Source organism: Mustelus asterias, chromosome 12 (assembly GCF_964213995.1).
Source record: "Mustelus asterias chromosome 12, sMusAst1.hap1.1, whole genome shotgun sequence".
Lineage (NCBI taxonomy): Eukaryota > Metazoa > Chordata > Chondrichthyes > Carcharhiniformes > Triakidae > Mustelus > Mustelus asterias.
This window is the reverse complement of record NC_135812.1, coordinates 66663133-66686105: the sequence shown is the minus strand read 5'-3', so window position 1 is coordinate 66686105 and position 22973 is coordinate 66663133. Positions and strand designations below refer to the sequence as shown.

Sequence of the window (22973 nt, the reverse complement as noted above, 5' to 3'; positions counted from 1 at the left end):
GTATAATAAAGATATGGCAATTTCTTGATTGCAACAATTTCATGTGCACCATTCTAATGGATTCTCCTTCCTACATTTTTTCACAATCTAATTTCATTGGATTTTTCTGTGCAGCATTTTTATTCCCAGAGTCATTATCAAGACAGCTAACAGACAAAGAAATATTTTTCAGAGATGCGCTTTTATTTCTACTGACAGAGCTATCTTTATAAAATTATGTTACAAAGAAACACACATTTTGTGGATTTCTTCTTTGGACCATTTCAAATCGTCATCTACTCTTCAGCGGAGGCCTAATGGGCAAAACAAAATTGCAAATGGTTAAATCAATATCATGTAAAGATTGCTTTTAAAATATTATTTATATTTTGACAAACACTAGAAGTGTTTACCAACACTTTTAGTCAATGTATTTTAAGCTCCACTCTTTATTCAGTTTTGAAATCATTTACATCCAGCATACCTTCACACTTATGTCACGGCTTTTGCTTCTCAGTTTGTTGACTTGAGATTCTGCAATGTCAGCACGTTCCTCGGCTTCCTCCAGTTCATGCTGCACCTTCCTAAACTTGGACAGGTGAATGTTGGCCTGTTCCTCCTAAAGGGGATATAGTAGAAGAAATGATTAGGTTGCAGGTTAGAATATTGAATATTGTACGAGAATGTAGTTATTCACATAGAATCATAGAATCTCTACAGTGCAGAAGGAAACCATTCGGCCTATCGAGCCTGCACCGACAACAATCCCACCCAGACCCTATCCCCAAAACCCCACATATTTACCCCGCTAATCTCACTGACACGAAGGGTCAATTTACAATGGCCTAATCAACCTGACCCACACATCTTTGGAGTTGGTTAATAAAAGTGTGAATCTTTCACAAAAGATTTGACAAATATGTTTGGAAGGGTGACTACCAGGTCTAAAGCTGTGATCCACACACTTTGATACCTATAATCCAACTATTCACAAGTTACACCAGCTTTTCATTCTTTGTGAGAAAAAACTGAAGAATGAATTCGTTTATCACATTGTTCTTTTATATCTGCAACTTGAATTTGAATCCAGCCTAAATTGGATGGAAGTCTCGATACACCGATTGGACATTGCTTTGGGCAGTGTGTAAATATTTCCCTTTATATCTGGGACTTCAGTCTCCATGCATTTGACAAAGGAGAGCATTTTCACTTTCTGAACTGCCTTTTCATTCGTTAGAGAGCTTTATTAATATATACAGTGTTTGATTTGCATCTCAAACACAGGCACAATCATTTCTGTGCCAAAATGTTCCCCTGTCGATGCAAAACAACATATAATCTATGAAAAAATAGGTGAAGCTTCATAAATATGTTTACAAGTTCCATAAGAACCTTATTTAGATTCTGGATAACAGAACAAACATTTCTGATATTCAAAAGAGTGAGATATGAATCAGGAAATCATAATCTAACTCTACTGGGAAAAATGTTTGAGGGTATTGCACTTTGTGGTTCCAAAGAACAAAAAAAATTAGAAGCAATCATTTTGAGAATTCTTTGAAACTATAGCAGATGAAGATTGCCCATTGGATTTGAGGAACCATGTGTAATTTTTTTAAAATACAAGGCCAAGGGAAATTTACCAATTGCCAGGTAAACTGAAAATTTCCTTTGAAATAGAATGTTGAAGATGAAAATAAAATGAAGAGCTCTGTCACATATGATTTCTCATCTGAATGCCATGTTCAGATTTCTTCTGGTCACAATATTCTTAAATTATGTTGCAGTTGTATGACAAATATAAAAGGTGATTAAATGCAATCACGTACATCTAGACCAATTAATTGGAATATGCAATGGTGCATGGATTTTAATATAGAAAGGGTATAAAATGAAAGGTGAAAAATTTCAGATTAATGATAGTTCACTGAAACCTTCCCCTGCTCTGGCTTATGTTGTTAACAAAGAAAAAAAATCTGAGATTCTCAAAGCACTTGAGTACAATATAGTTAATTGTAACCTTTTATTGATGGTGAACCCATGGAGAGGCAAGTGGTATTGTCATTGGACTGGTAATCCAGAGCCCCAGAGCAAATGGTGACATTTGAATTCAATAAAAATCTGGAATTAAAAAAGTCTAATAATGACCATTGTTGACTGTTATAAAAAAGAACCTTCTGGTTCACTGATGGCCTTTAGGGAAGGAACTTTGCCATCCTCAATTGGTTTTGCCGACAGGTGGTACAGATCCAAAGCAATGTGGTTGACTGGCAAGCCACTCAATTGAATTTGACGATTCATTTGATAATGACAGCAATGATTCTGTACCATAGTTCTGGATTTGGATTCACGTTAATGTGAATTGAAGTTCACAATGCTAAATATGTTCTTATTGAACAGGATAGTAAATCATTGAAATGAGATGGTGTTAAACCTAATGACACACGATGATTTATGTACGATCAGATTTTTGATATTCCTGACTTGCCTTTAATGTAGATTGCACGAGTATTTGATGAACTTTACACTGCAGGAAAAAACTCAAATATTTGAAGATAAATTTTAGCTTTACGAAATAACATCCAAAAAACATTTTGAAGAAACTACTGTCCTCGATACTTACAGTCTCCTCGCATTGCCTCTTGTAAGCCTTAACTTTCAGCTGCAGTTTATCAACTAAGTCCTGCAGTCTCAGAACATTTTTCCTGTCTTCCTCAGACTGTAAATAATGCAAAAGGGGCAGCAGTTACATTGATACTTTGCAAAAATAATGATTACCACCAGTTCCCACAATGATGTTCCCATGCCAAATAACCAGCTTATAAATACCTGATAAGTCAGTTCCTTGACTCTCCTTTCATATTTGCGAACACCTTTGACAGCATCAGCACCTCGTTTCTGCTCAGCTTCCAGTTCATTTTCCAGCTCACGCACCTAAACCAGTCACCAAATGGCATTAATTATTTTACATCCATGCAAGATACGTACTGCTGCAAAATTATGAATCTGGTTTTGCAGCCAAAACTTCATTATATTCACAAGCCTTAGCAAGCAGCACATGATAACACAGTTATGCCACTTACCCTAGCCTCCAGTTTCTGGAGTTGCTTCTTTCCTCCTTTCATTGCCAGCTGCTCAGCCTCATCCAGCCGATGCTGAAGGTCCTTCACTGTCTGCTCAAGGTTCTTCTTCATTCTTTCAAGGTGAGCACTGGTATCTTGTTCCTTCTTCAGCTCTTCAGCCATCATGGCAGCCTTATAACAGTGAGGTAATGGAGAAAATCATTATTCAAGCCCCAACTTGAAATAGTATGAACAAAGTAATTGAATGTGGCAAATCACCATTTGTGAAAATATGAGTATATAATTAAGTTAACTTGTGGCTTACATCTGTGATAGCCTTCTTTGCTTTTTCTTCAGCATTCCTCGATTCCTGAATTGTGTCCTCCATTTCAGTTTGGAGATGATTCAGATCAGCATCCAGCTTCTTCTTGGTGTTGATGAGACTTGTGTTCTGCAGGAGACATCATTTTGTAATAACATGTTTTGTAGGAATTGTAAACTGTAACCACAAATAGGCTCAAGCCTTGTTTATAAGCCCCATGACTGAACAAATGGAAATTCAATTTACAATTTATTGTGGGTTTTCCAGAAATTGGGAATTGAGGCAGTGAAAGGGTGGCATAAGCTGCAGCCTCCTGTCACTGATGTTCCTTCAAACCAACCAGTTAATCTGGTTCCAGGTGGGAAATGCATCTAACACTATTAATGAGTTTCTGCCATTCATTCCAACAGAATCACCTCATGCAGGCCTTGCCAGCTTCCTTGGTGATCTTAGGCCTCAGCCACACTCTTCCCAAGTTCAAATTGTCATCAATGTCTGTACAAACCTGTGAGTGCAGCAGCTGTACTCTCTCAGTGACATCAACAAGCTCTTGTTCAGCAATTTTGCGAGATCTATCTGTCTGTTCCAGTGCTGCTCTCATTTCTTCAATCTCAGCCTGCTGCAAACCACTTCTGCGCTCAACCATGGCCAATTGTTCCTTCAAGTCTTCCTGGCTTCTGACAGCATCATCCAGATGTAACTGGGTATCCTATTTAGATAGCAGAAACATGTTGAAAGCAGATATTGCAGTGAACCATAATATTTATATGATATTAACAAAAATTCCAATGATTTTTTGAATAAAATCTTGAGTAGTTTGACAATTCTAAAACTGCTAGTTAGCTCATGGAAAAATATATTATATTTACTTTATTGGTTGACGGTTGCACAGAATTTAGGAGTAGATTAAAATTTACAATAAACCAAAGAGAAATGTCCTATTAAACAAACCTTTAGTTGACCCTGCAGGTTTCTGAGATGTTTCTGAGCTTCGGAAGCTTGACGGTTCGCATGTCCCAACTGAATCTCCATTTCATTCAGATCACCCTCCATTTTCTTTTTGATTCTTAGAGCATCATTTCTGCTCCTGATTTCTGCATCCAAGGCACTTTGCATTGTCTCTACAACCCTCTGGTGGTTCCTCTTCAGCTGGTCAATCTCCTCATCTTTCTCGGCAATTTTCCTATCAATTTCAGATTTGATTTGGTTCATTTCTAGCTGAATACGGAGGATCTTGCTCTCTTCATGTTCTAGAGAAGCCTATAATTTTTCAAAATTTCACATGTTACAGTCATAAAAGTTGCTTGTACTCTCTATAATCCTAATGTGCACTAAATTCATCTATCCTTACATTGTTGGAACATAGAACTACAGGAAAGGAAGTAAGTCATTTAGCCACTTGAGCATGTTCTGCCATTCAATGAGATTATGACTGATCTGTGACTTAACTCCATATATCTGCCTTTGCCTCATACCCTGAGAACATTTAGTTCACAAAATATCTATCTATCGATTTCTGATTTAAAATCAAAAATTGATCAAGCATCAGTTGCCATATGTAGAAGAGATTTTCAAACTTCTGCAACTGTTTGTTTGGAGATGTTATTTGATGATTATCTACTGAAGAAAGCTGGCAAAACTTAAAGTTGGTTAGTCACCAGGACTAGATTAGATGCATTCAAGGACACTAAAAGAAAAAAAAGGGTTGAAAGTATGGAAGCACTGGCAATAATCTTCCAATCCACGTTAGACACAGAGGTGGTGCCAGAGGATTGAAGATTTGCAAATTCATAAGTACAAAATTTGTTTAAAAACTAGTGTATGGAAACCCCAGAGACTACAGGCCAATTAGTTTAAGGTCTGTGGTGCAAAGTGTTTCAAAAATTATAACCTGTCACAAAATTAAATCAGTTGAACAAATATGGATTAATTATCAAATGCCGGTATGGATTGTTTACAACGTAAATGTATTTAAGAAACTTAATAAAGTTCTGTCAGGTGTTAACAGATTGATGACAGTAATGAAATTGACATGCTGTACATGGATTTCCAAAAGGTGGCTGATTAAATGCTACATATCATTACTTAACATGTAACTTGGAAGTATTGTGAATTGTGGGGAGGATAGTGATAGACGTGAAGGGGACTTAGACAGACTGATGGAAGTTGGGGGGCAAAGATGCGGCAGGTGAAATAATGTAGAAAAATGTGAAGTGATACATTTTAGTGGGAAGAGTGAGGAGGGGTAATATAAAATAAAAGATACAATAATAAAGGGGTGCAGGAGCAGAGGGACCTAGGGTATATGTGCACAAATCGTTCAAGGTAGCAGGCAGGTTGAGAAAGTGATTAAAAGCATATGCGAACTGGCCTTTATAAACAGAAGCATTGTGCTCTGCTAAACCTTTATAAGACACTGGTTTGGTCTCAATTGGAGCCTTGTGTCTAATTCTGGGCATCAAACTTCAGGAAGAATGTGAAGACACAGAAGATGCAGCAAAGAGTTTCAAGAATGGTTCCAGGGAACTTCAGTCACATGGATAGATTGGAGAAGCTGGAGCAGCTCTCATTAGAGAATAGGTTGAAAAAGGATTTAATAATAGTGTTCAAACACATGAGGGCCCTGGACAGAGTAGACAGGGAGAAAATATTTCCATTGTTGGAAGGGTGGAAAATGAAGAGGCACCATTTCAAGTTGACTAGCTGAAGAATCCAAAAATTGCACAAGGAAATTTTCTTTACGCAGTGAGTGGATAGGGTCTGGAATAACCTGCCTGAGAGTATGTTCGGGACAGATTTAGTTATGGCTTTCAATACCTTTTTTAATTATTTGGTGACAAAATTTGGATGGGCTGCAGGGAAATGGTGCGACAGTGGGACTGCTGAGCTGCTCTTGCAGAGAGTCGGCATGGTTAGAATGGGCCAAATGGCCTCCTTCTGTGTGTAACAATTCTATGATTTTGTGTTTCTTTGATTCATGATTGCAAGCGAACATTAGCTTGCTGATATCAATGTGGAAAAGTAAGAGTTGTAACATCTGAGTTTCAAAAATGCATTTTGAAAAACTCATTGTAAAAACAGTAACCCTGGTACAAAGTTATGCCAATCAATGTGCAATGACAATTTTGTGTATAAATCCATTGGTTTACCTGTTAGTCAAATGTACAGAAAATTATCCTTTGGAAAAGTCACTCAGAAATTACACTCAGTGGACATCATTTAATGAGTTCTCTATCAAATAGTGGGGGCGATCTTGAACCCATGTTCGCCATCCGGGCGAATGTCGGCGGGGGCTCAAGATCTGGAAGTCGCGGTTTTCGCCGGGAGGAACGCGACTTTGAACTTTCCGTGCCCCTTGCTGGTGATGTCGTTTACATGCATTTTGATATAATTAGACACCTCCGCTGCCGTTTGTTGACACCTGGCCTTATCCTCAAACCGTTTGCAACAGGTTTACACAGATGTGAACCAGTCATGGGGCTCTCTTGGGAGGCTGAAAGCTAAGTATAGCCTCCAAACGATGAGGGACTTTGCCAGGAAATGCTCTCTGGCACTGCCTCTTGGCATGTGTCCGCACTACCAGGTTGGCACAATGCCACCCGAGCAGTGTTATCCTCGCAATGCCAACCTGTGCACGTTTGCAGCCTCTTAGGGAGCAGCGCATGGGATACATACAGATGTAGTTGTGGGCCAGGAGTGGACTGACAAGCAGTGGATGCTGGCAGTGGTCGTTTGGCAGGGGTAGAGAAGGGTGGAGGGGAAAGAAGGGGCCCATGATCGCAGGGGGTTACAAATGGGTCCAAGGAGCACAGAGGGGCAGGTAGAAGTGGCTGATGATCACCCGGGGGAATGGTTAGCGAAGGGGCTGATGATAGCGGGGGTGGAAGGGGGTCAGAGTGAATGCTGGCTCCGATCGGGCATGGAGACGGGAACTACTGAGGCCACCATGGTGGGGTGGGTGAGGTTTTTACTGCTCTGTTCAGGATGTCCTTTAAGGATGGTGATTTCTGTGCAGCAAGTTTTTGCCGACAGGTTTAGGCCCCTTCACCCGTATGACAGCTTAAATCGCGTCTCCTTGATTTTTTTTGGCAAATGTCATAAGTTCTGCGGGGAGAACTGACTGGTTCCTCTGAAGAGAAACATGCCAGTTTTCACACCAGGACCGACATTTTTTGGTAAGATTTCGCCTATTGATTTATAGCAAACAATTTTAATGCATGAGATGAGTGTTGCAACTCTTCATTTATTTGACAAATACTATGATTCTAAATTTCTATTGTGTAAAGATTAAAATAAAACAATTATTCGTTTTACCTCGGCTTCCTCTAGAGCTGCTTGAATTTCACTCTTCTCCTGCTCAGCTGTCTTCTTTGCCTTTTCTATCTCATGGAGGGCCTTGCTGCTTTCAGCCAGATGCTCAGTCAGATCAGAGATCTCCTCTAGTTTATGAAAAAAGTTTAAAGTTATACCTATTTTGTGGTGATTTAGCTAAGATTACCAGACCAATATATGCTTATATTCTTGATGTGAGACTGATAAGCAATAGACTGATAGGCAATAGACTGATAGGCAAGAATAGCACTTTACTATAGATTTTAACAGGAATGTAAACACATGTACATTTATAAATATTAACATTCTTAAATGCTTAAAATAATAAGGAAGGTTTAAGACTTACGCTGCAGATTCTTGTTTTCTCGTTTAAGAGTTTCAAGTTGTTCCAGAGACTCCTCATATGCATTCTTCATCTTGAAGAGCTCAGTGCTCACACTGCGAGACTCCTTCTGAGCTGCTTCCAGTTCAGCCTGGCTTTCTTCAAATTTCTGTTTCCAGTCTGCCAGGATCTGCAGCGGACAATTGAAAAAGGTACAAATGAAGTATGAGAATGCGGTTCTATCCCAATGCTGACATGAGATGATAGTTGAGGAATATGGAATGCAGACTTCAAGATTGGAACTAAACTTCGGAACGCAACTCGCTTTCTGCCTGTTGTAAGAGAACTTGATGCATGCATGTTTTAACAGAAGCACAAAGGTCTGCTTCTGAACGATTATATTTTATTAGGCAGAACAGGGAATGGTATTTGCATTCTTATGATACTAAAAGGATTCAGTACTAAGTTTTGAAATGTCCAGGAAATACAGTGCACAGTTTGAGTGCATTTAAAACTTGTCTTTAAACAATAGAAGAGAAGTAGGTATTTCAACCCCTTGAGTTTCTTCTGCTATCTTATTAGATCATGGCTGAGCATGTGTCTCAACTTCATATATCTCCTTCCCTGTATATACCTGTTAAATTTACCCAACAAAAATCTATCAATTTCAGGCTTCTTCGTTTTGATTTGGACATCATTCACAGCATTTTCTCGAAGAATGAATTGCACTTCAACTGTTGTGAAGAGCTCTGTCCTATCAAAAATCCAGTCTAATCCTATGTCAAACCTGTATCTAGCTGTCGCTGAATTTGCTTAACATTAATATGAAACTGCTGTTATATATAGAATGATAGAGAATGAGAAATAATAATGAACAAACTCTTACCTTGTCAAAGTTCTTCTGTTTCTTGTCAAGAGCTGCTGCTGCTGAGTTTGCCCTCTCCACATCTATCATTAGATCCTCCACTTCATTTTGCAACCTCTGTTTTGTCTTTTCCAGTGAAGCACATTTGGAGTTCACAGCCTCAATGTGCTCTTCTGCATCCTGCAAGCGCTGAGCAAGCTTTTTCCTAAAATGTGCAAAAGCAAAGATGCTCTAATAACATCATCTTGAACAGCATTTTGTGGGAAACCAAACTCTCATTTCATTCTAACATACTTGGCCTCCTCCAGTTCCTCTGTGCGCTGAATTGCATCAGTTTCGTATTTTGTTCTCCATTGAGCAACTTCGCTGTTGGCCTTGGACATGCCACGTTGGAGCTCGGCCTTTGCCTCCTGTTCCTCTTCATATTGCTCACGGAGCAAATCACAGTCATGGCGGGCTGATTGCAGGGCATGTGCCAAGGCACCCTTAGCCTGAAATAATTACCAAGTTGGTGATAGCATAATAGTTAATATATCTGTGGTTATTACTACGTTAATAAATCTTGATACTTTGCTTATGGATGACAAGGAATATTGCCACTTATAATGGTAGCATCTGAGATCTATTACTGAACAATCAAATCGCAAAACTTAATAATTTATAATGTTTCAAATTGGACAATTTAAATTAATTATTAATATTTTCTTCTAAAGCTAATATGCATTTGTTACTTAAATTGTTCTGGTACCTTTGTTTCCTCCTCCAGCTGTCTCTTGAGCTCCTCAGTCTGCTGAGTATATGCTTGTTTGCCTCTTGTTAGTTGAGATACCAAGGCTTCTTTCTCCTCCAACTGGCGATTCAGTTCACCTGCAAATCAGAAGTGATTCCAAGCAAAGTATTACAAAAAATGTTGTATTTTCTACACACCGAATGAAAATGGTTATGCAACTGATAAATACCATTTTCTGTTCCAAGGCGTGCTTTGTGAGTTGATAAATCGTTGATCAAACGGTGATGCTCATCATGTTTGGTCTTCAGTTCACTGACCTGGTCCTCAAGAGTCCGGGCCACTTTCTCAAGGTTTGCCTAAAGCCAATATGCAGAATTGTCAAAGGATGTGAAACCAAACAGACAACAATTATTTGGCATATTTATAGGAAGGAGGAGGTTTGGTAACATTGGAACCATACCTTGTTTTTAGACACAGATTCCATGTTGCTAGCAAGGTCATCAATTTCCATCTTCAACTCACTCTTTTCTTTCTCTAGTTTCTGTTTGACACGTTGCAGGTTGTCGATTTGTTCCCCAAGTTCTGCAACACTATCAGCCTGCTTCTTGCGAAGAGCAGCAGCCGTGGCTTCATGCTGTAGGGTGGACTCTTCCAGATCGCGGCGCATCTTCTGAAATTCTGCTTCTCGTTTCTTGTTCATTTCAATCTGTGCTGCAGTGGCACCACCAGCTTCTTCAAGACGTTCACTGATCTCTTCAAGTTCCCGGGAAAGATCAGCTCTCTGTTTCTCAGTCTTGGCACGAGAGGCACGTTCAGCTTCAATTTCTTCTTCAAGCTCTTCAATACGAGCCTTAAGATGAATATGTATTGATTGTAATTTTGGAACAAGTAACATCAGCTCATGCACATAACCTTTACAAAGGATGGATCACTAATATTATTGAACATATGAATCACCTGTAATTCTTTAATCTTTTTCTGCAGTTGTGAAGCCAAAGCCTGCTCATCTTCAACTTTGCTTTGAAGTTGGCTGATCTCAAATTCCTTCCTTTAATAGTAAGAGTGAAAAATTCAACAAAATCACTTAGTATGGAAATTTCTGTATTATTAATGAACTTACAGCAGAAAACTATTTCACTGACAGGCTAAGATGTGGGGCTATTTAAAATGCAGCCTTATTTCTTGTGTTAACTTCATATTATTCACAATGAAGAGTACTCTTGTTTGAACAGTGACACTAGACTATATACATTAGATGGGTAACTAATGCTCCAATGACTAATGTTTCATAGAATTCCTACAGTACAGAAGGAGGCCATTTGGCCCATCGAGTCTGTATCGACCACAATCCCACCCAAGCCCTATTCCCATAACCGTGCACATTTACCCTGCCAATCCACTGACACCAGGATCAGTTTAGAATGGCGAATCAATCTATCCCGCACATCTTTGGACTGTGGTAGGAAACCACAGCACCCGGAGGAAACCCACACAGACTTGGGGAGAACGTGCAAACTCCACACAGAAAGTCACCCGAGGCTGGAACTGCACCTGGGTCTCTGGCGCTGTGAGGCAGCAATGCTAACCACTGTGCCGCCGTGCTGCCCAGTCATAATGTCCGAAATCTGTTTTCACTGATATGCTGAAACTAGGGAATACATATAATGCATCATTAAGTATCATCATATTACTTTCTATGAACAGTACTCTGGTTAGAATAACTATGTTAGAAAACATAAAATCAGAAAATAATCACGAGATCAAATGGTTGAGTTAATATCTTCTGACTGAAGATTCAACGTCTCCAATAATGAGTTCCATTTTCTTATCAACAGGGCAGATAGTAAAGATATTCAAAGGAAGGTGAGCAAAAACTAAGAAAAATACTGACTTTTTTAACTTTTCATCCAGCTGCTGCTTATCATTTTCCAAATCCATCGTGGTTTCCTGTGCCAGCTTCAAGTCACCTTCAAGTTTTCTCTTAGCACGTTCAAGATCCATGCGAAGTTTCTTCTCCTGCTCTAGAGAACCTTCAAGCTTTAAAGGGAAAAAAAAATTTGATCAAAATTTGGCACAAACAATGATTGTACCTTCAAATCCATTTGCTCTCGTTCTGTTTAAGAAGACTTACATCATCAACTTGTTGCTCCAGCTTAGTCTTTGTTTTCGTCAGAGTGTTGACTTTGTCTTCCTCTGCCTGAAGATCATCTAAGGTCTGCTGATGGGCCTCTTGGAGGGCTTTCTTTTCCTTAGTTACTTTCGCAATGCTTTCATCAAGAGTAGCCATCTCTTCAGTGAGGTTTTTTACCTGTGTTCATCAAAAATCAAGTGCACAAAATAATTTCATAAAGTGTAATCAACAGATATGAGCATTCTGCAGTGAGTTACAGATCTACTATACATTTTAAAGACCGCCTCTTCATACCTTGTTCTCTGTTGCATGTTTTTCTTTTTCAACTTTGGCTAAAGTGAGCTCCAAATCATCAATGTCTTTCTTCAATTCTGAACACTCATCCTCCAGTTTCCTCTTCTTAGCTGTAAGTTCAGCATTTATCTCTTCTTCATCTTCCAATCTTTCATTAGATTCTTTCACTTTTGCTTCCAGTTGAATTTTATTCTTAATCAATCCCTCGCATCTTTCTTCTGCATCTGCCAGAGTTTCACTTTCCTGCAGAAAATTGATACAGTTAGTTATATCAGGCTATGGTTTTATATGTTGTTTAGAAACTTGCCATAATAAAATTGTAAACATTGATACCGCTTGGACTTGGAGTTCAAGGTCATTCTTTTCCTGTACAAAAGCCACCATTTTCTCTTCCAATTCCTTCCTTCGTGCTTCAGATTTGGTAAGTGCCTCCTTAGTTTTCTCAAACTCATCTTTCATATTTGCCATTTCCTTCTCAGTTTCTGCACTCTTCAGAAGAGGTTTGATCTTGAAATACAATTGCATCCATGGCCAGTGTTTGACATTTGTGAATGAACGGATGTTGTACTGTAGAGTATACAGTGCTTCCCTGAAGAATACAGTTAGACAAAGGAACACAGTTCATAATCATCCTTCAATAGATTTTGTATCAGAAGAAACTCATGAAATGTATAAACATTTTTACTGACAATTATACTTTTTTGATGTTCATATATGAAGATGTTTACCTCCTTTCCATCATTCTCTGAAATTCAACTCTCATTAGGAATCCACGACACATAGCCTGGGTACGGGTCACGAGTTGCGCCAACTTATCGTCTCTCATCTCTTCAAGTGTACCCAAGAGACCAGCCTTAAAGAACACCTTAAAAAAATTAAAGTAAGTGTTCACATTTCATGATCAACGCACCAAATAAAATTTTAAAATCAATTTGGTTTTGAATTGATACTAGAATGTTTGTGTGTGGAAATGGTTCATTCCCTCCAAATGGAATGGTTTGTAGTGGGTCTGGATTAGCTCCATATATCTAACCCCATAATAATGCAAGAACTATAAGTGAACTTTGATGCTTTCCTAATATAAAAGCAAAGCTGTATTTATAGGTTCATTAACATGTTATTTCACAGTGAGAAACGTCAATTTTAAATCTAATTACCTTTGTGTGTCCAAATCTGTACTGTGTATGATCTACGTCAATGGATCCCAGTAACTTCTCAGAAGCCTTCTTGCTATCGATGAACTGGCCTTCAGGAATAGCACTTGCATTAAGAATCCTGTATCTGTTGCATCAGAGTTTTAAGCACATTATTGATTTTTCTCTTTAAAATTCCACATCCTTACAATTCCATAGAATAGAAAATTTAGGTGCAGTGTTTGAGTTCCATTACCTTTGCTTGAAGTCACCGTAGATGATTCTGCTTGGGAATCCCTTTCTGCAGATTCTGATGCCTTCAAGCACACCATTGCACCTCAGCTGGTGAATGACAAGGAAGTTTTCCATGGCACCTGATGAATGCGACAGAATGATTAAAATGCAGCACATCAAACAATTATCCCAAGACCTGAAAGATTGACAACAATTGACTGCATCCATTAGTATATAGCAAGGGAATCACACTTGCCTGGTGTCTTTGTCTCATTGGGGATGAGACAACGCACAAAGTGTGGGTGTGTGGTTCTCAAGTTAGCCATCAGCTTGCCTAAGTTTTCCTGTGCATTGAACAGAAAAGTAATTTGATCTTCAGTTTTGTCCCAATTTATTTGTAACAATAATACAAGAGAAACAATTTATTAATCAATATTATGCTAGCTGACTCAAATTTACTAAAATTTGGTTTGCTGCATGTTGTAAATATATATGATGTGGAGATGCCGGCGTTGGACTGGGGTGAACACAGTAAGAGTTTTAACAACACCAGGTTAAAGTCCAACAGGTTTATTTGGTAGCAGATACCATTAGCTTTCGGAGCGCTGCTCCTTCGTCAGATGGAGTGGAAATGAATGATGACATTTCAACTCCATCTGATGAAGGAGCAGCGCTCCGAAAGCTAATGGTATTTGCTACCAAACAAACCTGTTGGACTTTAACCTGGTGTTGTTAAAACTCTTACTGTATAAATATATATGTCAGAGCAACTCACCCTAAACAGAGCAGATACTGTCTGGAAGGAAGAACCCTTCTTTTTGCCACCTTTCTTTCCCGCGGCTTCAGCTACAACAAAGCAACAAATTAGTTTGTTCTAAACTGATTAGGAAACATGTGAACACAATGTTAACAAAAAGCAATATCAATATTTGAGTGTCTTGGAAATTTACCTTCAGCGGATACAGCGTAGAGTTGAGCCAATAGTTTCACTGATGATTTCTGGAATAGGCCAATTACAGTTTCATTCAGGGGGTCCTTGTTCTTGTCCAGCCAGCCAGTAATGTTGTAGTCCACAGTGCCAGCATAATGGACCAGTGAGAAGTGAGCTTCAGCCTTTCCTTTGGCAGGCTTGGGTTTCTGGAAGTTGTTTGACTTACCAAGATGCTGATCATACAGCTTATTCTTGAAAGAAGTGTCTGAGGCCTTGGGGAACATGCACTCCTCTTCCAGGATTGAGAAGATACCCATGGGCTGGAGCAATGAGAAAGATATTTAACATTGAGACACTTGATTAATAAAGTCGGGTCCACATAAATGTATTTCAGGTCTAATTAATGTCTTGCATGATATTACTGACCTTTTCAATGAGTTCAATGCAAGCAGCCAGATCCATTCCAAAGTCAATGAATTCCCATTCAATTCCTTCCTTCTTGTACTCTTCTTGTTCCAGAACAAACATGTGGTGGTTGAAGAACTGCTGCAGTTTCTCATTGGTGAAGTTGATACATAACTGTTCCAAGCTGTTGTACTAAATATACAGAGCAAATTAATGTCTCATTTAAGTGTTGGATTGTGCTTTTTAGTGCAGTAACGTTTCAGTAATTTATTTTGTTGATATCTATGTTTCTGATTCTTACATCAAAAATTTCGAACCCAGCAATATCCAGCACACCAATGAAGAACTGTCTGGCCTGTTTGGTGTCCAATTGCTGATTGATACGGATAACCATCCACAAGAACATTTTCTCAAAAATGGATTTGGCAAGGGCACCAACTGAGTTGTAGACCTGAAAGAATACAGTAATCATTTTAGCCAAAAACCTAAAGTAAATATATTCAGGGTTTACATAGATGTCACTTTACAAAATTCTTCAAAGTTTACCTGCCGAACAGTTTGACCTTTGGTCACAAATTCATTGCCAACCTTCACTCTTGGATAACATAAAGCCTTCAGCAAATCTGCAGAGTTGAGTCCAGTTAGGTAAGCAACCTTGTCGGCATCTAATAAAATAGAAATGACAATCCAGTATATTTGTGTATAACATCTCATTTTAAATATGGAATGCTGCTCTGAGAAGAACATTACGAAACAAAATTTTAACTATAGAGTTCGTGGTGGGAGATATAGGAAGGATATCAGAGGTAGGTTCTTTACGCAGAGAGTGGTTGGGCTGTGGAATGGACTACCTGCAGTGATAGTGGAGTCAGACACTTTAGGAACATTTAAGCGGTTATTGGATAGGCACATGGAGCACACCAGGATGATAGGGAGTGGGATAGCTTGATCTTGGTTTCAGATAAAGCTCGGCACAACATCGTGGGCCGAAGGGCCTGTTCTGTGCTGTACTGTTCTATGTTCTATGTTCTAGTTAACATGTCTTACATCACTGCTGCGAGGTCTTGTGTCACAATGACAAGAATCCCTTTGGGTTCATACCCCACTGCAGGACCTGATGGCCATGGAAAGTGAACAAAGAACAAAGAACAGTACAGCACAGGAAACAGGCCCTTCGGCCCCCCAAGCCTGTGCCGCTCCATGGTCCAACTAGACCAATCGTTTGTATCCCTCCATTCCCAGGCTGCTCATGTGACTATCCAGGTAAGTCTTAAACGATGTCAGCGTGCCTGCCTCCACCACCCTACTTGGTAGCGCATTCCAGGCCCCCACCACCCTCTGTGTAAAAAACGTCCCTCTGATATCTGAGTTATACTTCGCCCCTCTCACCTTGAGCCCGTGAGCCCTCGTGATCGTCACCTCCGACCTGGGAAAAAGCTTCCCACTGTTCACCCTATCTATACCCTTCATAATCTTGTACACCTCTATTAGATCTCCCCTCATTCTCCGTCTTTCCAAGGAGAACAACCCCAGTTTACCCAATCTCTCCTCATAGCTAAGACCCTCCATACCAGGCAACATCCTGGTAAACCTTCTCTGCACTCTCTCTAACGCCTCCACGTCCTTCTGGTAGTGCGGCGACCAGAACTGGATGCAGTACTCCAAATGTGGCCTAACCAGCGTTCTATACAGCTGCATCATCAGACTCCAGCTTTTATACTCTATACCCCGTCCTATAAAGGCAAGCATAACATATGCCTTCTTCACCACCTTCTCCACCTGTGTTGCCACCTTCAAGGATTTGTGGACTTGCACACCTAGGTCCCTCTGTGTTTCTATACTCCTGATGGCTCTGCCATTTATTGTATGAGTACATTCATGATGTGGTCAAACAGGTTGCGTATCAACCTACAAATCCTTTCAACACGTGCCAATGGTAGGCAGTAACCATGGCAGAGATTGCTGGTCATCTAGCAAGAAAAGTCGGATCCTCTACTGTCTATGGCTCCAGAGTACGTCAGGTAAAAGTGCATGTTGCTATAGACATCCATACTCCCTGAGTGACATGTAATACACCACTGGGGACCTAAAGGTCAACACACTTATTTTCCACACAGTGTTCAAGATAATAGTACTATACAGATATCAGATTGGCAAATGCAAAGTTTGTTCCTGTATAAAGTGGGGAATGTTATGTTATGTCTTTCTTTCATGCGACATTAGCTCTGTTGGCTAGGTGGCCAGATTGTGAGGCAGAATGACGTCTACAGTGTGGGTTCAATTCCCATACTGGCTGTGATAGTTCATTCCGGCCTGCTTTCTTACCTTGGCAACGCTTATGGAGTAAGCTATGTATAACCAGTGGTCTCTTTCAGAGGGTCATCCATACTCAAAACGTTGGCTCTATTCTCTCCACAGATGCTGTCAGACCTGCTGAATTTTTCCAGCATTTTCTGTTTTTGTCTCTTTCTCACTAATGGAGAGAGATATACCTATGGTCCTTTTTGGACTAAGTCTAAATTGCTTCAATGGATAATGTAAAATAAGGACAGTACTTGCACATGTTTACATCACAGGATATCACACTTTATACCAAAGGGTTACTTTTTAATTGCAGCCAATCATGCTTCCTGTTCTACAGAGTAATAATTTAACATTTGGTTTAAGGTGTATCCTGAAAAGTATTCCACTGCCATTTTTCAGACGCACACGCACACATACACACTCTGTAGATGTACCATAGTGAAATCGCTGAAATAACTGATTAGAGGACAGTGTTCTCTATCTCTGCAATCTAACTGACTGAAGGGATCATGATACTAACCATAGTATATACAGGCACTGGACTAATAAAGGAGATGCAGATAATTCCTTCCACATTTAAGAATGGCTTAGACTTTACAGTGATCATGGCAGCAAGGCTGTCAGTGTTCACCATTATTACCCCACTGAAACGGACAGAAACTTTGGGAGTCTACACATGCATAGAATAATGTGGAAAATCTGAAGTTACTGTCAGTCATTCAAGATTTCCCCAGAGTCTGTGACATTGAGTTCCCCAATCTGCTACCAAGGGAAATGAACTAATGAGCATTTCCTCTCTTATACTGTTAGTTTCTCTCAAAATCCCTTAAAAAGTATAGCTTGTTGGATGACATGTAACTGGGCTTTTAATTGTGTGTTAAATTCGTAATTATTGCTAAACAGCTTCACTGGCCCTGGAAGATTAATTTCATGCTTGTTCAATGTCAGGTTTCAGATATAACTATTTCCTTATTAGGAGGATAAATACTTCCACGTTTTACAAATATAAATAGGCTCTTTTTACTTGATATTTTAGCCTCTGTCTTTCTGCAATCTAATCATTAATTTCACTATTTGGAGATTTAAATTAAAAATAATACATAAAGTTTTTCTAACTTTAAGGGCGGCACGGTAGCACAGTGGTTAGCACTGCTGCTTCACAGCTCCAGGGACCTAGGTTTGATTCCCGGCTTGGGTCACTGTCTGTGTGGAGTTTGCACATTCTCCTCGTGTCTGCGTGGGTTTCCTCCGGGTGCTCCGGTTTCCTCCCACAGTCCAAAGATGTGCGGGTTAGGTTGATTGGCCATGCTAAAATTGCCCTTCGTGTCCTGAGATGCGTAGGTTAGAGGGATTAGTGGGTGGATATGGGGGTAGGGCCTGGGTGGGATTGTGGTCGGTGCAGACTCGATGGGCCGAATGGCCTCTTTCTGTACTGGAGGGTTTCTATGATAACTTCCTGGTTATGGTCTGGAAGAACACTTCAGTGTAATTGGTTGATTTTCCTCCTTGGTGACCTCACTGCTACTGCACACCTTGTAAACGTCTTTATTTGGCAGCAGATTGTCAGGAAGGGGAGGTGATTGCCACAGACATCACAAGAGCTTTCTTTGAGGTCAGCAGCGCAAAATTGCCCCAGTATTGTTCCAGAATGTTAAAATAACGCCTGTATTGTATGAGATTATAAATTGAAATACACTATGTCACAGAATATTCTTCTGAATGTCCAGACTTTAGTAAATACTGTCGTGATGTGAGATGTATGAAACTGTTACCTTCTGTGCCTTCTGGCTCGGCCTGCTCCTCACGTTGTTTTTGCTTGAATTTCATGTTCCCAAAGTGCATTACTGCACCAGTGAATTTGTAGATGCCCCATTTCTCATCATTGGTGAAGCCCAGGATGTCGATGGCAGTCTTTAAACCCAAACAATAGATTTAGGATCCAGCAAAAATAAATTACTTGTTATAACTGGAAACAGTTTCAAACGGTTTGAAATCTTTCATCTACTTAATTATGGATAAAAAGAAATTTACTTTAAAATATCATTCTGCCATATTATACCTCAAAACAGTCTACATTTTCATTTCATTTCTGATAAACATTACTTGACTTTATCCTGTCGGTGTATATTCCATATTGTTTTCATTCTAGACGTGTTTTGCACCAGTGAAAAAGGGATTGGCGCTGACTGCCTGAATTTTTAAATACTTTAGGAGGCATGAGTCAGGATAAGAAAATACAACTGAAGATGCACGGCTGATACTCACATCAGTCGCCACCAATTCTTCTGTATCGTCGATACTAGTAACGGAAATCTCACCCTGGCTGATGAACTGATAATCATAGGGGTTGGTGGTAATGAGACAACTCTCTGCAGAAAGCAAAACAAGTGTTTTGTTGGAGGAATTGTGATGAAGGGAATGAAACTTGTGTTTCACCCAATTTTATAGTCAGGCTTTCCCTTCCCACTCAGACAACCTGTCAAATTCAGTTTCAATTCGCCATTTGAATGGTATTCATTATACTGACAAACTAATGATTGGATTAATGAAATGAATATCAGATAAAGTTGACAAATAACATCATTAATTAGAAGAGACCAGATTTTATTTCAAACGATCTATTCATAGGACGAGATTAAGGTATATTTACCGTGTTAGAACTAATCATTTCAACCTGGCAAAGAACAGAAATAAAGGGAGCAACTTGCCAAAACTTCCATCCTTACCAACAATTTCTGGTTTGTGATTGGTCATCATCTGATAGAAAATGTGGTAACTCCTTTCCGCTTTTAGCTGGAATGTTACTCTGGATTTTTCCAGTAGATCTAGAGAGAATGTACACACACAAATATAGATCCACTGAAGAACCCGTATTTCTATGTATGTTGAAAATTTGATTGGCTGATATTTACAAATAAAGTTCAGCAGAACTTACAGGTTTCAATATCAGCAGAAGACAGTTTCCCAGTGGTGCCAAAGTGAATTCTGATGAATTTACCCTGGAAAGTAAAGATCATTTATAATTTCACAACGGGTGCACAGTTGAGTTTGTATTATTGAATCATCCATTGTGTTGCCAATAAGTGTCGCGCACACTCGGGGCTCCGATTTATGCAACTGCAGGAAATGTGCAGGAAACTTACGAAGCGAGACGAGTTGTCATTCCTCACGGTCTTGGCATTACCAAAGGCTTCCAGCAGTGGGTTGGCCTGGATGATTTGATCCTCCAGGGAGCCCTGTAAAAATATCAGGACTTGGAGCATTTACCGAGTCAAGAAATGAGTTACAGCCAAACAGCAAGAAATTGGCGAATTTTACTGTATCGATTTTCTTTTACCTTCATCTTTCCGGATTGTTGAGCCTCTTTCTTCTTGGCGTCCCCCGCGCCAGCACCAACTGATGCAAAGTACTGGATGACACGTTTCGTGTTCACAGTCTTTCCGGCACCAGATTCTCCGCTGGACGGGGCAAGAGTAGAAAATGACGAATTCGTGAATTACCAGAGGCGATTAAAAATGCCGGAGTGAATTCCAATTGCATTAACAACTCTGCTGAATATGTTAAAGCAGCAACACTTACGTGATCAAAATGGACTGGTTTTCACGATCTGCAAATAAAACGAACGTGAGATCAAAGTTTAGATAACTGAGTTTCGCCAAAATTTATTCCGATTTTCGACGAGAATGAAAAGAATTCCTCGCTGAACACCCGACACAACGAATTAAAACCCACAGACTCACCAGTTTGCATGAACTGATAGGCATTGTCAGAGATGGAGAAGATGTGTGGAGGAGCCTCTTGTCGCTTCTTGCCTCTGTAACCGGTCACCACCTCTGGATCGTACACTGGCAACCACTTGTAGGGATTCACAGTGACACAGAACAACCCGGAGTAGGTCTAAAGTCAGAGGAAGCAATTAAAGATCTTTAATGTCTACAATTATCGTTTTCATTTAGCAATCTGAAGTTTCTGTACTTACATAGATCATCCAGGCTGCATAACGCTCTTTGAGGTTAAACAGCACAGATGCTTCATTCAAGTGGGTCATCATGGCCATGTCCTCGATTTTATCGAATTTCGGAGGGTTCATTGGGAGGACGTCGTCGTCTTTGACAGTTAGTGTCTGAAAAATGATCCACAAACCTACCATGTTATTTAAAGTAATGTGTGTTTTGTGAAAACACTAAAGCGTTTCAGGATGATTTACTTATTTTTAAAATTTCAACCGACCTGCTTGGACTCAAGTGTCTCGACGGTGGCTTTACCACCCTCTCTACTCTTGACTGTAGCTTTCACGTACAATTCTTTTGGTTCGGGGACATAGCAGGCTGTTTTAGCATCGAATGGTTTGTTCTGAGCCTCCAATCGCTCCTTATCGCTTTTACGCAAAAAGGGCGCCGCCTTTCCAAACACTGCCATTTCCGCATCCCCCATGGCTTCGGTTTATTGCTAAAATAGACAGGTGTGTTTATATAAATAACAGAATCAGCATCTTATATTGCATCATTTCTTGACACGATTAAATACTTCCTTGGTTTATCGGAAAGCAAGATCCCTCACATTTGAACTCAATCTAATCTAACTGCTTGTAGAGGTAAAAGTGTCAATTCCTATTTTAACAGTCACTCCGTTGCCGTGCTCATGTAAAGCCGACTTGTGACACGAATAAATAAACTTTAAAACGTAATGACGAGCCCCTCTAAACATGAAAGCTATTCAGATCCTTAAAATGATTGATGATCTGTGATTTGATTGACACAAGATTACGAAATGCAATTTGTGTGTTAAAGACGATAAAATCTGTAAGACGTCTCCGCGAGCGGCATGTTAGCACATTCAGGAGTAGCTGTTTCTCACATGAAGCCTATTGTTACGATTTTCCTGGTTTATTCATTTCTAGGAAAAGAAAACACATCTTTGGTTTGGTGATCCCAGGTTACTGCCAAAAGGCCGGGTGTGCCTTGACATTTTCAAAACCAGAGCATTTGTGTTGTGTGCCGCTGAATTTAGTAGGTTGGAAACGTCCTGTCATGTGAATTTGTCTGGCATCTTCAGAATGCCAAAGCGATTTAAAGGTTTTAATGGTCCTGAATAATTCTGTGTTAAATGATTTCCAAACTGTAGGAAGCAATGCCCGATCGCCCAGCCACTTTTACATAGACCGTGTACGGTTTATGTGCCCTTGGTCTGATACATGGTGTTGTGCTTCTTGCAGCTGAACCAGCTGCTTGCAGTGAGATATTTATGAGGTAACAGCCTCTTTGATGGCAGTAAGACAAACTAGATGTGAAATGACCCTGAGGTCCTTTTGTCTGCAAGACCTATTGTCAAACCCAAACAGTGGCATTGACTCGTTTTCTATTCAAGAAATTTGAGTTTACATTTGGTTGTCATAACATCCGTTACCTTTATGCGTCCCAGGTAAGAAAAATCCTTCACAGCAATTCTAGTAAAAAAATGCACAACAAATCAATTAATTTTACTTCTGGATCTGATTTTAACGGACGAATTACATTCATGTCTTGTGACGCTTATTTTGAGAGAATTTTCTGGATTGATTCATTCTGTTAAACTTTACATAATTTGATGAGATCATCTCTGTACTGAAAAATAAAATCAATACCTTCACTCAGATACTTGAGAAAGTTAGCAAGAAACTTACCCTGATGGTTGGACACCAGCAGCTTTCTTTGTTTCCTGGATAACTTATATACATTTTTTTTGTCGGCACAGCAGGTCCCGTTCCTATATTTAGCGTACAAAATCACGATGGTTGCTTTAAGTGGTATTCTAATATCAGGATATAATTAGACAAGCAAGATCAGTAATTTGGTTTGGAATTTTTGTCCATCGATCCAGTCCCCATCATGTATTTCCATATTAGTTGAGCCCGTGAAACTGAATATGACAAGTCTTTTTTCTAAAACCC

The 22973-nt window shown here is 39.6% G+C and overlaps 1 protein-coding gene across 1 annotated transcript; it reads right to left on the bottom strand.

The window, feature by feature from the left end:
• Positions 1-162: 162 nt before the first annotated feature.
• LOC144501530 (myosin-4-like) lies at positions 163-22973 on the bottom strand. The gene is made up of 41 exons (XM_078225352.1): positions 22707-22973; positions 22451-22490; positions 21275-21493; positions 21024-21167; positions 20785-20941; positions 20624-20651; positions 20382-20502; positions 20188-20280; positions 19980-20043; positions 19771-19869; positions 19310-19413; positions 18817-18955; positions 15287-15405; positions 15042-15191; positions 14762-14932; positions 14355-14655; positions 14180-14250; positions 13661-13748; positions 13427-13544; positions 13195-13318; positions 12766-12902; positions 12371-12626; positions 12038-12280; positions 11744-11920; positions 11504-11649; positions 10570-10660; positions 10073-10462; positions 9842-9968; positions 9631-9749; positions 9177-9373; positions 8904-9087; positions 8042-8207; positions 7678-7802; positions 4315-4623; positions 3869-4072; positions 3367-3492; positions 3063-3233; positions 2809-2913; positions 2603-2698; positions 464-598; positions 163-293 (listed from the first exon to the last, which is right to left on the bottom strand). Exons 3-41 carry the CDS (start codon positions 21476-21478, stop codon positions 276-278), a joined length of 5817 nt encoding a protein of 1938 aa, XP_078081478.1. The 5' UTR covers positions 21479-21493; positions 22451-22490; positions 22707-22973; the 3' UTR covers positions 163-275.

Excerpts from the sequence above, each read along its gene's own strand:
- LOC144501530 (XM_078225352.1), bottom strand. The coding sequence starts at position 21,478 with ATGGGGGATGCGGAAATGGCAGTGTTTGGAAAGGCGGCGCCCTTTTTG. Across the intron at positions 3,493-3,868 it reads TACAGCTGCTGCACTCACAG|AACACAAGTCTCATCAACAC; the intron begins GTTTGTACAGAC and ends TGTCTCCTGCAG. Across the intron at positions 2,699-2,808 it reads TCAAGGAACTGACTTATCAG|TCTGAGGAAGACAGGAAAAA; the intron begins GTATTTATAAGC and ends CATTATTTACAG.